Source organism: Tinamus guttatus, unplaced genomic scaffold (assembly GCF_059628265.1).
Source record: "Tinamus guttatus ecotype Peru unplaced genomic scaffold, ASM5962826v1 Tinamus_guttatus_pri_ptg000193l, whole genome shotgun sequence".
Taxonomy (NCBI): domain Eukaryota; kingdom Metazoa; phylum Chordata; class Aves; order Tinamiformes; family Tinamidae; genus Tinamus; species Tinamus guttatus.
Genome location: NW_028288727.1, coordinates 1,497,416 through 1,513,050, shown reverse-complemented (window position 1 = coordinate 1,513,050; position 15,635 = coordinate 1,497,416). Strand labels below are relative to the sequence as shown.

The 15,635-nt window shown below is 36.8% G+C and overlaps 1 protein-coding gene across 2 annotated transcripts in view; it reads left to right on the top strand.

Moving 5' to 3' along the window:
- The window catches only part of PCLO (piccolo presynaptic cytomatrix protein), a 318,634-nt gene that overhangs the window by 262,704 nt on the left and 40,295 nt on the right, over positions 1 to 15,635 (top strand). The window contains exons 19-22 of one of the 2 annotated variants that reach the window (XM_088523510.1): positions 255 to 435; positions 1,739 to 1,933; positions 3,178 to 3,360; positions 12,779 to 12,920. In XM_088523510.1, coding sequence (XP_088379636.1) covers positions 255 to 435; positions 1,739 to 1,933; positions 3,178 to 3,360; positions 12,779 to 12,920 — 701 coding nt within the window. The remainder of the gene's footprint in view (positions 1 to 254; positions 436 to 1,738; positions 1,934 to 3,177; positions 3,361 to 12,778; positions 12,921 to 15,635) is intronic. The other variant, XM_088523509.1, reaches the window with a different exon arrangement.

The window sequence follows — 15,635 nt, the reverse complement described above, 5'->3', positions numbered from 1 at the left end:
TTAATTAGCCACAGCAACTCGCTAATGAATGTTTCTTTTGGATCACAAACACTTTATAACAGGTTAGGTCAAGAGAGTGCATAGGCTGAGAATCTTGAGTCTGTCAAGATTCTGAGTCTGTCAAGAGTCTGACCCATCCTGAGATCCTTAAATTTGCTTGCAACTTCTGGTAACATAACTATAGACTCTTCTGCTAAACACCATCATTAATAGATCAGATTCAGGCCACATATTGTACTTTGAATCATTTATAGGTATTGATTGAGTTATCCAGCATCTCTCAGCTTGACAACACTCCTCGGTGGTACCCTCTGAAAGAGCAGAGTGAAAACATTGATCATGGGAAAACTCACTCTGGACAGAGTAGCCAACAATCTCCAAAACCTTCAGTCATCAAGAGCAGAAGTCATGGAATCTTCCCGGATCCCTCCAAGGGTAGGAATGAATGACACATGAAAAACTTTCCCAGATGATGAGAAAAAATGCTATTCCTAAATTCTAATAGAAAAAAAATAGAAAGAAAATAGAAAAGTTACTTACTGCTATAAAGTTTGTGTACGCTTATATTAAAATGTATTTCTCTGTCATTAATTCAGTGGAGTCTTGTGCCAAGACTTAATTTTGCCTGGTTTCTACCGACCAGCTTACTGAGCATTTGTTTGTATTAAAATAGCAACTTATAAGCTCTATATGCTTTGCATATCTACTATAGATTCTGTGCTCTTTTCATTTTTTTCCTATAGCCTTGACCAAATTCACAATGTATTTGGCTTTCTTTGTCATATTTCTTAAATATTCTGTGGTCCTTTTATCTTCTGGAAATGTCACATTCATATTTTAAAAAATAGCAATTATGCCATAATAGCACATATGCATTTCCAGACAACGATGGCATATCATTTCAATGCAGCATATCTCAATTGCATTGAAAAAAAAAAAAAAAAAAAAGTGGAGCTAATGTAGTGGAATCATACTAGTATTTGTGACAGGAGGATTGGTCTCAATATCTCCTGCTCGAATTACTTTAACTCTACTTTTTTGTTTGTTTGTTTTTAATAATAAAAACTGTATTTTTAGCAATAATAATGAAAACCTTGAAAACATTGTGGCAAACAGCTCAGCCAAGATGCAGTATATATAATATTCAAGTAATCCATCCAAGTTTAGCCATCACAAATGGAACCTAGAGGAGACCACCCCTTCTCTATTTCTCCGTGTAATGTTTTGCTAATGTATTTTTAAAACACAGTGTATTTATAAGATCAATATCTATATCAGAAGTTATTGGTTACTGCAAAAGCTCTGATTGTAGGTAGACAATGGTTTTGACCAAGGCATTCAGCAGTATGGAGGACAAAACTGCTTGTGTCACCTAAAATTCAACACAGGCTTAAGTGATACTGTTTATTCTTTCCATAGTAGATAAGTAGAAGAAAACAGGGAGTTATTTAGTCTGTAGGCTATACCACTGTTCCACTAGTACAAACCACTGCAGGAAGCGTAATTTACAGCTGATAAAAAGCAAATAGTAAATGAATTATTCCTTGGGCCAAAGAGCAGTGAGGAAGTAGCAAACAGTGCTTTGTAGCAGTTTTCTAATGATTACATACTCTGGCACTCTGAATGGAATTGTGCAGCTTAATCACTATTTCTTGTTCCAGGACATATCTAGGGAAAGAAAATTAGTTTGTCTGTTTTTAACAAACGCAACAGTTGTGCTTCTCCATTTCCCTGGTAGACATGCAGGTGCCCACCATAGAGAAATCTCACAGCAGTCCAGGAAGCTCCAAATCTTCCTCTGAAGGACATCTACGCTCTCACGGGCCATCCCGCAGCCAAAGCAAAACCAGCGTCACTCAAACGCACCTTGAAGACGCTGGGGCAGCCATCGCCGCTGCTGAAGCAGCTGTCCAACAGCTTCGCCTTCAACCAAGTAAAAGACGCAAATAAATTCCTCAGCATGGCAGCTTAATGTTCATCTGTTGCCTTTTTCCCTGCTGTCCTTCCCTTTTTGGCTATTTTTTTCTTCTGTTACTAGCACACTGTGCTCACTCTTTTTCTCTGTCTTTCTTTGTGTGCCTGTGTGTGAATACATATAATTAGAGTATACTCTTGTATTTAGAAGTCTTTTATTTTATTTATTTATTTTTAATTTATATAGACTGCAGTGAAACTGGCTGTTTCTCCATCACTCCCGTCACTCATGGTCCATGATGTTCCATAGCTGTGCATGACTCACTGAAAATCCCATTGTGTGTTGGTGTTTTGATGTTGCTAAATAACTTTCAGTGAAGCAAGTACAACTTGCAGAGACATGGCTGCCAGCTTTCCAAGTCACACACAGCAAGTACTGAGAGCACATTAGAAACAAAACATTTGTACAAGCAGTAATCAGAAAGGACAGTAACATATAAAATGATTTCAAGCTTTTTTTTTTTCTTTTAAGTTATTTAAGTAGATGGACAAGATTTCTATTTTTGAAACATATTAGCTTGTAAATATCTAACATTTTTTAGAAAGCCAATATAAGGCAACCTTCTTTCTTAATCTCTCAGATAAAGCCTTATTAGTGAGGAGTACACCAGCAACACACGCAACAGCTAAACAAATTTAGCGTTAGTAGGTTTTGACATTGTTAACAACTTGTTCTCCTTTTGCTTTGACTTTACTAAGTCAATTGGCAGAGTCTGTTCAACTTTCCTAGTAACTTCTGTGCCACCGATAGATTAAGGATTGGAATAGGTTTCATGTGACATCTTTAAATAAATTAAGAAATTACAACTTTTCCATTTGAAATCATAGTGCTCAGAGTGTAATTCAGGTCTGCATCTTATTGTCAGTTGAGGATTTAGATGCTGGCAAAGTAAAACTGTCCAAGTGTCAATTCATTGTGTTTGTGTTCAGGGACTGTTGATGCCATAAAGTTACCATGGTATAGTGCAAAAAAAAAAAAATAGGGGGAAAGTTATTTCCCTTGTGTTCACCATCATTAATAAAGAAACAGCCAGTTTTATACTCTTTAATGCTGTGCATGTGGTGTCTCTTTGGTGTTTGAAAACACTACTTATTTAAATACAGAGAAAAAAAAAAAACACTTCTGTTTGCATGAATAACATTTAAGCTGGTTCCATCTGAGGATACATACTCTGGGTTTCCATTTCACCCACACTGCCACAGCAGCACATAAAAGCGGTCAGTCTAATCATGCCAGGAAGCAGCACAGACACAGCATAGCAGGAGTCCTCCCCATTCAAAGAACTCAGTCTGACAATCTGCCTCCACCAGCCAATGACAACAAAGACCAAAGCCAACTAGCCCTCAGGAAAGTGATGTCTGATGGACCAGTCAAGCCTGAAGGAGGTGAGCAGAAAGACATGGCTAAGAAACCAACCACATCTCAAATCCTTCTTGCCATGTCTACTAATTCATTGCAATATTTAATTATTTATTTTCTCTACCATTAACTGCTGTAAATGTTAACATGAATCAAGAATTCTGCTTGATCTTTCCACATCAGTGCATAAGTCCGTAACGACAAGCTATGCTAAGCAACATTATCAAACAGCAAACTTATGCACTTCCATTCCACTGGAGGACTTGGACTTCTGTTGAAAAATGGTATAGCTTTGTTCCTGCTGCCTAATAAAAAAGCATGAATCGAACCTGGTCTGCTTAAGCATGATTAAACATATTATGTACTGTGATGAAAACCTAACTGCACATTTTGGTTTCCAGAATCCTAATAAGGACATAAACTACTCTTTTTCCCTCTCTCAACATAGTTGTTATGTCAAAAGCCATCCACACAGATAGTTATTCAAACCACCAGTGGAAAGGAAAGGAATTTTGATCCATGTATAATTCAATCTCCTGATAATCTTTCTATTAGTATCTTCCAAAATTACTGTTCCACCTGTAGCCTCCTGTACATCAAACCTGAATGCCAGATTTCATCAGTTTATCCCTGCATCAGAAATAAAGAGCCAGATTCTCACCTGGTTCAAATCAGAACTGTTCCTTTGATTTCTAGAGCCTTATGTTAATTTTCAAAATTTAAGGAATTAGGCCAATAAAGTTACAGACTGGACTGCCAGATTCTGTCATATACTGTCATCCCTTGCCAAGCTTACATGATTCTTTGTGTCAACTGTATCACATGCCATGGGCAATACAGTCTAGTTAAGGAGGTAGTAGGAGGCAGAGGGTGCCTTGCACTTCAAAATTGTACATCCTTAATGACAATGAGTCATTACAGAGAAATAATAGGATGTTGAAATGACCAATAGAAAAAGGCCAATTTAACAAATGAGTTTAACAAAATGCTTCTTATTTGAAAACTCTAAGAATTTACACCTCTGTAAATATGTACACAACCACACTTGTACTCCATACACCACCATGCAAACACACACACACATTATTCTGTTCTGTAGCTCAAATCCAGACCTCCAGTTCAAGGCAGGAACCAAAGGATATATCTGAACGTGTGTTCAGCAATCTTGTCTGATAGGCCCATTCTATTCCTGGCATGAATAGTGAACAAATCTAAAGTACTTCGAGTTGTAGTATTTATCATAAAGACTTCTAGTCATACAGTGTCTTTTGCCATGGATAAACAATACTAAAATCATTTGCTTGTGATTTAGGTTTGATAAGGAAATAGCCAGGCCACGACTTAGCTTCAAGTAAGTCACTGAGCTGTTACACTAGCTTCTTACCTCTTAAAGTTGTATGGGAAAGTAATGTATTAGTAAGTAATATATCGGGATCATAGCAATATTATGAGCATCAGTATAAAATCTTGTCATTAAGAGCCACATGAATGTCATGCTATTGGGGTTGGAGTTAATATGAGGAGACCTAATACAAGAGACATTAATTGAAGTTTGAGTATTTAAGTTAAATCGTAGAGATTATGATAGGAAAAAGTGACAAAGATATTCAAGAAAAATTTGATTTATGCAGGTCTCCAAAGGAAGAGGAGATTAAGTCAGAAGAGGTTTTCCCTCTAATTCAAAAATTCTAAAATTTGAAACTATTGTGAACTTTGAGTTTTACAATGCAAGTCCTTTGATGCAGGGATGCTGCATTGTTGTGTTATCCACTCATCAAAGCCTGGTTAATGGGTGCCAAAAAATGAATTAGTTTTATGGATTCAAGCAATAATCTTAGCAAGTTATTAAGGTCTGATTTTGCAGTTGTTGTCACTAAGTCTCAAACTCCTTTATTAAGAAAGTCAGTAATTTGGCAACATTACAATCATAGAATCATAGAATGCTTAAGGTTGGAAGGGACCTCTAGAGGTCATCTAGTCCAACCCCTCTGCATACACAGGGTCACCTAGAGCATGTGGCACTGGACTGCATCCAAGCAGGTTTTGAAGATCTCCAGAGAAGGAGACTCCACAACCTCTCTGGGCAGCCTGTTCCAGTGCTCTGTCACCCTCACTGTTAAAAAAAATTTTCCTTAAGTTCCTGCGGAACTCTTGGTGCTTCAGTGTGTGGCCATTACCTCTAATTCTGTTGGTGGCCACCAGTGAAAAGAGACCAGCACCATCCTCTTCACTCCCTCCCTTGAGGTACTTCTAGACACTGATCAGATCCCCTCTCAGCCTTCTCTTCTCCAGGCTGAACAGGCCCAGCTCCCTCAGCCTCTCCTCATAGGGCAGGTGTTCCAGGCCCCTGATCATCCTTGTGGCCCTGCGCTGGACTCTCTCCAGCAGTTCCACATCCCTCTTGCACTGTGGAGCCCAGAACTGGACACAATACTGCAGATGCGGCCTCACCAGGGCTGAGTAGAGGGGCAGGATCACCTCCCTCGACCTGCTGGAGACGCTCTTCTTAATGCACCCCAGGATCCCATTGGCCTTCTTGGCCACAAGGGCAGCAGTGTGTCATCCGCCATGACACCCAGGTGTTTCTCTGCAGAACTGCTCTCCAGAAGGTCAGTCCCCAGCCTGTGCTGGTGTCTGGGGTTATTTCTCCCCAGGTGCAGGACCTTGCACTTGGCCTTGTTGAATTTTGTGAGTTTTTTCACCGCCCAGTTGTCTAGTCTGTTCAGGTGCCTCTGGATGGCCAAAGCTATCTCCCTGTGAATTTATCAGGGAATAGCACTTTATTATTATTATTACTATTATTATTAGGTTTACCACAATCACACAAAATGATAGTAAACTAGTAATTCCAAGCGAATTCTGCGGGAAAAAAAAAAGAATTCTCGCCTTTTACAAATATAAAATTAAAATTTCTTCCTAGAATCCTTATATCACAGCAAATTAGAATCTAGACAGCTGGGTAGATAATTTTAAGCTTGAACCTCATAGTGGTCATATACATACCTCTATCTTTCAAACAGATACTCACGAGGAAAAAGTTATGAGTCAATCTCCTCCTACTACTGAAACATCCCGATGATGACAGATACCAAAGGAGACATGTGCTTTTACCTGCCATGTATGTGTGCTTCCTCTTTTATTTGGCACACAAAGGCATTGCCAGGAGAAAAGCACTGTTATGCACCAGATCGGAATCAGCCAGCAATTGTTCAATATTCCATAAAAATACCACCTGTTTCTGATGAAATACCAACCATAACTTTGTTTCCAGAAAGGTATGGGGTGGGGTGGGGGCAGTAAACCATTTAGTGCTCTACAAACAATATATTACTATAAGAATTTCTGTCAAATTTCCCCATCTTTTCCCTATATTTCCATTTTTACTCATAATATGACAAGGTTTTCTCAGTCCAAACCTCTGGCAATTTAAAGTCTCAGCCTTGTCCAAAAATCCCCAATATTAACTAGTGCCTGTACCTGGAATCTACTGAGCTGTCCCATCTCCTATACAGCATTTCATCTTTTACATTACCACCTTTCCATTGTGACCCAAAAGCTTGTGCTTAATATCCTAAGAGGATGCTACTTACTTGCCAAAGAGTTGTGTGTGTTTCAAATTGATTTTACTGGTTGGGAAGAAGCCTGCTAAAACTGGAAGTTTCCTGCAAGGATAGACTGTGCATCAACATTTCCGTATTTGTACCCAGAGAAGCCTGTGAAATCACACCTCTTCAAGACCTCTGGTTTAAAACACTTAAAAAGAGAGAACACCTGCTTTTATTTCCCTGATCCACCAACTTTGATGAGAGTCCATTTAACTATCAACACGGCAATGTTAAAACTATGAAAAGAATTCATGTGATATAAATACTAAGGTATTGCTAGCACTGTAAACTATGTGACACAGGCTTGAGGCAGTGCTTTATAATTTCTAGCCATTTAGTTGCAGGAATTTAAATCTATAGGTATTTTATTCATCACTAACTTCTCTTTACTAGCCCTAGCAACTCTGTAGAGGTGATGGAAATTGATTTCTAGGTTCTTCGAATCTTTTAGATTAATTTGAATATGCAGGAATTTTAAATAACTGCTTATTTGAGCTCCCTTTAGTTATATATCCATTCTCCTGCTTTCAACAGGCAATGCCATGTTCTAATTTCCTATGATAATTTAGGACATTTCTTTCACATTGCAAATTATTTACTGCCCAATAAAGCTGCTTTATGCCTAGTTTCACCAGGCTGTTAATTTCCAAGTAAATTAAATGGGCTTTCCTATTGCTAGAAATAAGCAATTTTCAAGAACAGTTATCAAAACAAGAACAGTTTGTCCCCACTCTTCACAGACACCAGTAATCTTTAGGCTGTTGCTTTGGCCTAAAAGCCAGCACATTTTGTTTCTGCTATTTCTGCTATTTACTCTTCCACCATTTCAAGCTGACATGTAATTCTACAAAATTGCTCAGATTCTTCACTTGATAAATCCTATTTAAAAAGTCGATTAGATGGTAGTCTAAGCCTGTGAAGCACAAGAAAGAAAATTATATCATCAGAATTGCTTTGCTGGGTGAAGGAATACAATCACCATGTTTTAGATGTGTGCTATTCTGCCACCATGACTCAGTTTATATGATAAATTGCTCTGTGAAGATTTGTGTTAAAATTTCATAAAATATACCTGTAGCAGTATCTAATAGACAAATGTGTCTTAAATGATATCAATCAGTAGGAGGAAGAGTGAGGGAAGGAGACTATTAAAAGTGACTTGCAGTATAACCCCTTGATGACTGATTTTTATGCATCTCCACTGTGTTCACAGAGATACAAATAGCAGTCTCAGCTGGCAACTTCTACTCCATCAAGCTCTCCGGAGCAGACCATAGCAGCACAGGTGAACCCTTCATAAAAATAGGTGAAGAGGCATTTGAGATCAGTGGACATGCGCCTGCTAGAGGACATTCTGCGTGAGGGCATGCTGCCCAGTCCACTGGTCAGGAGCCAAACCAAATCCAATCTGAAAAGACACTTCTTCCGGTGGTTCTCTTCTTATATGTAAGGACATTGAGGAGTTTCAGCAAGATATTAGCCCATTTTGTTCCCTGAGGCTTGTCAGAAAACTGCCAGTATAGAGAAGCTTTCAAGCAATTTGGAGCAAAGTCTCCAAGGTTAATCCTGAATCCAAGTATTTTTCCTCTATTCCTGTTTGGTTTATAAAAAGGCTTTCCCAGTGTGCTTAGACACTTAAATTTCTGGTCCTAGACAGACACTCCAAGAAGGGATCATACATTTGAAAGGAAGAGAATGCATCATCTATATAACCCAGAAGAAAGTTTTGTGTGTGACTCACAGCACTGCATAGTCTATTTTTTAATTTCTTCTTTAAAGAATTATCCATTCACTGTAGAAAAATGGCAGGACAGCACTGGATTTTTTCCACTTTGCTACTAACTGATTTGACAGTTCAAAACTATAGCTTTTCTGTGAATTATCTCCCTTATGTTAGAGAAAGAAAATCTATTCTCTGTTGTAAGAACAGACTTTTCTGAAAGATTAAGTGAAACCATCAGGTTTTCCTTTCTTATTGATTTCAATAAGACATTTTTGTTATGCTGACAGACAGCTTACATGTTTTACTTGGTTATTAAAGTTGATTTTCTAACTGGCTCCAGAAGCAAAATACTCTTGCCGTGTCTATATATATCAGTGTATGAAAGGGAATAAAAGGTGAGGTTCAATTTTCTTGAACCAGCAGTTCTGTCAAATGTTTTTTCCATATACAATATTAAAACAGCATAGAAGACAATTGCCTAACCATTATCATTTTTTTCATTGGAAAATGCGGTCCTTATGCCAAAGATAATATTATGATCCACTTTCTTAATTTCTACAAATAGGCAATCAAGAAAACTTCCAGCTTGGTTTTGTGTTATTCTCTAGAATGTTTGAACTGGTACCTCTGTTTATGCCAACCAATATGAAAGACAGTAAAACAGTATCACTCAGTGGTAGCTTTAATATCATACTGCTAGCTAATAAATGTGACATCTCTACGCATCAGCACATTTTCAGATTAGCCAAAGGATATGGCGGAGTTGTAGACAAAAATGAAGAAGGCCATAGCAATAGCAGAAATTCTGTAGAAAGTAACACATATTAGAGCTTTGAATTGCTGTTCCTGTTTCTATTCTAGAACAACCTAGAGTCATTTGAGGTTACAGTCTTTAGAAAGTACAAAACATTTGACAAACTTCAGAAAGAATTCATGGACAAACGACTGGAAAGATGATCTCCTCTTACCCAGTAGGAGGCCAAATGATGATACTGGGTAATGATCTGGTTAAATTTTTACACTAACATCTTCTGAAGTGTATTTCTTCTCAAAAATAGAATGATTTTGTCATGATATGTAATTTTCAGCAAGACCTTGAAGATGAATGAGAAGTTAAAGCCTTTTTTTTTTCTCTCTCTTTTTTTTTCCCCCGCTAAGGACCAGGAAATATTTTGAAATTTAGCTCTTTCTTATGCTGGCTGCCTAATATTCAAATGATACCAGTTGCCTTTCCTACAACTCTTCTTGGGATAACAGTGTATCTTTAGGCAAAGCACAGCTAAGTCTTCTACTCTAAAACACCTCTGATACAAGAAAAGAATATCTAACCTGCAAACCACAAAAAAAAAAAAAAAAAAAAAAAAAAAGATAGCAAGATACCTCTGACTTGAACTTTGACGTCAAGACCTGAGAATTTGGACATTTTCTTAAAAAAAAAAAAAAAAAAAAAACACCCACACAGCTCTTCAGGAGCCCTATAATTCAGATTTGAACTTTTTCTCCTCAGGCCTGCCATAATCTCACTTTAGTTTCTTGTCCTTTTTGCTGGTAGAGGCCCGTTGGCCCATTAGGATGACAGTTGTCCTGAAGAGTTCTGACTCTTCATAGGTGTTACTTCAACTGGTGAGACTAGTGGAGTATCATTTTGAGTTTACTCAGCCTTGTTGTAAACGACTTTCTTGCATATGAGACAAGGGATAAGGGTCAAACTTCTAACTTGAGAGAGTACAAATCTTACTAACCCTTATTCTCTTTCTCATGAAATATTGTCTGACTACAGGAATCATGTTCTCAGAGCTTGAAAGTTTGCTCTATAGCCAGCAGTACAGACTTAATAGGTCTAGATTTATCTATATACTGAATGTATCATCAAGATATAGCTATTTCAAAATAATATATATTTTGATTGTAAATAGAAGTGAAAACTTCTAAGTCATTTATGAAGACTGAATTCAAATTTATCTGTTGCTTAAATTAAATTCTAAATTTGGACTATTTCTAGATATTCACCAATTTAATCATCTAAGAAATAATTTCAGCCACTAGCGTTTTCAGCAAAATCTTTAAATTTAAATGATTTAAAATTTAAATAATTTTTGCCTTATGCTACACTATACTAAGCAAGCATGAACTTGCATAGAGGAAAGGAGTAGAAACATCTATTTTCACCACCACCATACTTGCCCTACTTCCGTATGTTTTACAAATGTGTGACTATCCCATTCGTCCTCACCTGTGAGGCAATCGTCACAGCATGGCCAGAGAGAGATTGGGAAAAAAAAAAAAAAAGTCACATAGGTCATTCAAATAGTATGACAGTTCAGGTTATGGATGAGTTTGGTTTAGGCATGATAATGCCCACTTACAAGTCAGGAAAATGATATAATGTACTATTCACTTCTTTTATCAATGAAAGATTGACTTGTGTTCTCTGAAATCTGACCCTTGTCCAACATTCCCTAAAAGTGGTTTTCTGACATGCCACCCTACTCATAGGAATCAACAAGAATACCACAAACGGAACGTGATAGAGCAACCTACAATAGATTGATAGAGTTCACCTCTGTCTGAGCAGGGCATGGTACAGTGCTTGATCTGAGCTGGCAAAACATGATGTCTGTTACCGTCTAGATGAGATACTCAAAAGTACCTGTTCATTAATCTGTGATTTTGTACTTAGTTGATTTGCATTAACATCTGTGTAGGTAGCCTATGATCAATGCACAAAATCATGAAATAGAGCTAATAATTAAGGTGGACAGATTCCTCCTGTGGCTGTAGGCATTACAGATGTGGGTAATAGAGTTAAAAAAAAAAAGAATTATGTGACAGCTCAGTTTAGCAGTGAAGAATCACTTTGCAGAATAAGAGTTCTATCTTAACTGACAGTTCAGAATAAGGTTTGATGACATATAGCTTGCTTCATTCCCCTCTTCCAATGTCAGTTATTATCTGGTTTTGCATTACATTTGAAGAGTCACACTCACATGCCTCGTCTCACATTAGGCAGTTTGCAGCAGCCTTCACCAAAAGTAATATTCTTCTGGTCACACATAAGTAAGTACCAATTTTAGGCTAGATCCTTTTGGTGCTCTGGCTCTTATTTGAAGTTATTTCCACTTAAATATATGATTCATTTCTCATTTAATAAAGAATCACTTTTAACTGCCTGCTTCAAAGTTCCAGTGTTCACCAAAATAACAGAAAACGTCACTAAGTCTTCACGGAATATCTTTGCAAACAAATATACTGAAGAACAAAAATACAAGTTTACTCAATTGAAACAGATTAAGCACAACAATAGAAGTAGCAAAATGTAGTAAGTGACATTTACAAAAGAAAAAAAAGTCTTGAATTCTCTATTATTGTTTTCCAGAAAATTGTGTAATTCAGTATGAGAAGAGCTGCTCTATTGGTCTTGTACTAATTAAGTGCAATGTCACAGCATCCTTTCTGTGTATATTTCTCAACTTGCTAAAGGCTGAGTATTGGAAAACTTATTCATGTAGTGCAACAAAATCCAAACAGAAAATACAGCATCTGATGTAAAAATAACAGCTGTTGGTGTACATTTTCTACACAAATGTAGGTCTTGCAAACTTCTAGGCATATAGTAAGAGAGATCCAGATGGATGGGAGCAGTTGAGAAATATAAAGTAGCAGCAATGTTGTGTCTGAAGAGGAGTAAAAGTCTTTGTAAAATTTCTGTGACTGTAGATGGCATACATGTGACATTTCCTTTCAGCCTCCTTCTCAAAGGAGAAACACAGTGCATGTTTCATGAACAATGGGGAAAGGCTATTACGAAACAACCCTATAATGAATAGATGACTTTCTGTAACCTTAATCAGAAAAGCAGTATTAATCCCCACTCCTCGGACACTAGTTTTGAACTATCAACATGATTGTAGAAAAATATGGTGATACATTGTTGTGTTTAGAACATGTTGTTCTGTGTGAAAATGAACATCTACAAAAGATGATATCACAATACTAGAGTGTAAAGTAAAATATGAAAATATTTGCAGCATGTAATTTTGATTTTTTTTTTCTTAATATGGATAGCATTCATGATTTACAAGTTTTTTGGTAACCCATTGTTCCTGCCCTGTACAGCAAGGTCTACTAACCATCGACCTGCAGAAAGCTCTGTCTCCACTGGCTCGTCAGCCAGTAGTTTTGGCAGTGGATACAGCATGGATAGTGAAGGCAGCAGCAGTACCACAGGAGAGAATAACCTATTTCCCATCCCAAGAATGTAAGGCTTTTCCTTTAATATATTGTATCCTCTGTGCACTGACAATGCTTTGTAAGGCGCTTTCACCTGCCAGCCCTTCTTTCATGCAGTTTCCTCTGCAGACTCGTTATATGGTAGCATAGCCTCAAACTGGGTAGAAATTCTCATAGTTCATACTTGCATTTTGCTTTTTGAGTGCTCGAGTGTTAATAAATGAAATCTGTTCTTCAACCTTATGAATGTATTGCTGTCACACAGCAGAGAAGCCACTTGTAGCTTTGATGTGTTTAGGAGTGTGCTTTGGTCACATCTTAGAATAAAGTTTTCCAAGGCTTGAAAACATTCAGCTTGAATTTTCAGATTGACCTGCTTAGTGAAATAAATGTTAATAGCACAAGTTAAATTCAGATACTGGATCTGACCCAACTTTCTCCAAGTTTTGAGTAGTTCAAGTAGAATTTCTCAGAAATACTTTGTTTGCAATTTTAGTTAAAGTGATGGTTTTGGAGTCCCTATAGAAATTATCAAGTTATTATTAATGTAATGATTTTACAAAATGATTTTAACTTTCCTCCCCTTTCCTGGGTTAACTGCTCCACAATGAAAAACATTAGCAGGATTTTTTTCCCCTTTGTTTTGTCAGCACATATCTTCCTTTTTCAATTTCCTTTATAGGACAAAGTAATTCTACTTAACCAATTTAATGTTTCCAGCCTGAAATTTGTATAGATTGGTTATTCTCAAAATGGATGGATCCATGGAAAATATTGATCAGTGTTCCTTGCTCACTCAGTACCTGCAATAGTTGCTCCATGTTTTCCTCTAAGGCACATTTTTTTTTTCCTTTTCCCCTGCAGTCCTGAATTATTAGTCACAAGGTTTAATAGAGTCTCTAGAAAAGCTTGACTGATTCAAAACAGAAAACATTCAACTTCTTCCCTTGAACTGCCACATTCCTAAGTATTACTTGTTTCTGAAATACAGTCCAAAAGCATTTGAGTGTAACTTATTAGAGGATAAAGACAGCTACCAATCTCATTTTTCCATTTCTCCTTCAGTGTGTAGGAAGACTAAGTGAGCTCAGGATGTACTGTCCCAGTTGATTAATCTTTACTGCACTTTTCACTGATCTTATTCTAGACCAAAATGAGTTGTACTTCTCAGTGGTAGAGAGAGGATTTTTAAGAGGATTTAACAATCTTAGAAGAAAATTATTCTGCAGTCATCCCTCATGACAAAAAGCACAGATGTAGACAGGCCTTGGATACACAAACCTAAAGCACAACTCTCAGAAAAACTTTTTGTTTCACTTTCACTCTAAGTTTGAGTTCAAAAAAATACTACCTGCTGCTGTGCACAGTCTAGCAACATGACAGTATCTACAATCATTTCGTATTTCCTTGGCAGATTCTCTGTTAAGCCCCAAATCAACAGCATTTCCACTGAAAAGCAGAAATCCCTCTCCGTGGCTTTCAGCTTTCCTCTTATTATAATTGCTTTCCTGGAGCTTTTCTTAATTGAATAAAATAGATCCAGACCTTTTATTTCCTGTTTCATGAGCCAGGCTACCTTTTCCTATTATTGCATTTTTAAAGTAAATTGGTTATTTACAGATATTGGACAGACCCTCCAAAAAAAATGCTCTGGACATTTACGGAGATAACAAATGTCTTTTTTTTTTTTTTTAACTGCTCCTTATCCTGAGGAGTATGTATGGCAGTGTAATGAATACGAATGACAAAATTACCGTTCATCATCAGAGACCTCAGGGATCGTCTCAGAGCAGAGCTCTTTTAGTTTTGAAATGAGGACAAAAAAAAGTGTTTATATATCTTAATGACATGACAAATTCTGATCAGTATTTATGTTCATACTAGCTTGATAGTGACTGCAGGGGCTCTGACCTTACACACTAATTCAATATACCGATGGGCCTACAGACCATGATTGGGATGTGAAGTGTTAAATCAGCTAAATACCTTTAAGTATCTTGGCATATAAAACCTTTTTTGATAAACTCTGTTCAGATTAAATAAAGTTTTTGATTTACATATAGATGAAGTATTAGAGAGTACAATTTTTAAACTCTTTAGTTCAACTGCTTTTGGTCATACGAATATTTAGCCAGGAAGTAAAATAAAATAACTATATAGTAACATCATGGGAATTGTTCAATGAGATAACTAATTAACATAGTTCCCTATATCAAATATTGTTATAAGTGTCAGGGGAAATTAATTATTATACAAAGTTATACACAGTTGAATAATACATTTTATAAAGTCTTTCTATTTGGGAAATCATTTGTAAAAATCATTATCCAATTCCCAGAACTTGTAGTATCCCTTAAAATGACTTAAACTATCATCTAGGATAAGGACCAGATCCTCTTTGCATTTGTAGTGTGCAACCATGTGCTCCAGTGCAATGTCTGTGCCCTGCTGTTGACTTCAAATGTTGTTGAATCCTTTACATTGGTGAAAAGCAACAGAATAACAAGTAGAGGAATTGAATCCAAATGACTCATAATTCTTGTTTCATATTTGCAGTACTTTACAAAATGTATTAAATCAGAAAAGAAGAATATATTTCTGTCACTTAAGATTGAATTTAACTTTAAGAATTGACATTTTATACTTGTTACTCTTTAGTCTATTGAGAACTCAGACAGATTTTCATTGCTGCCATGAAACATCAGTCTGGTTGGTGTGGAAAAGCACTGATCCTTCGTCTTGT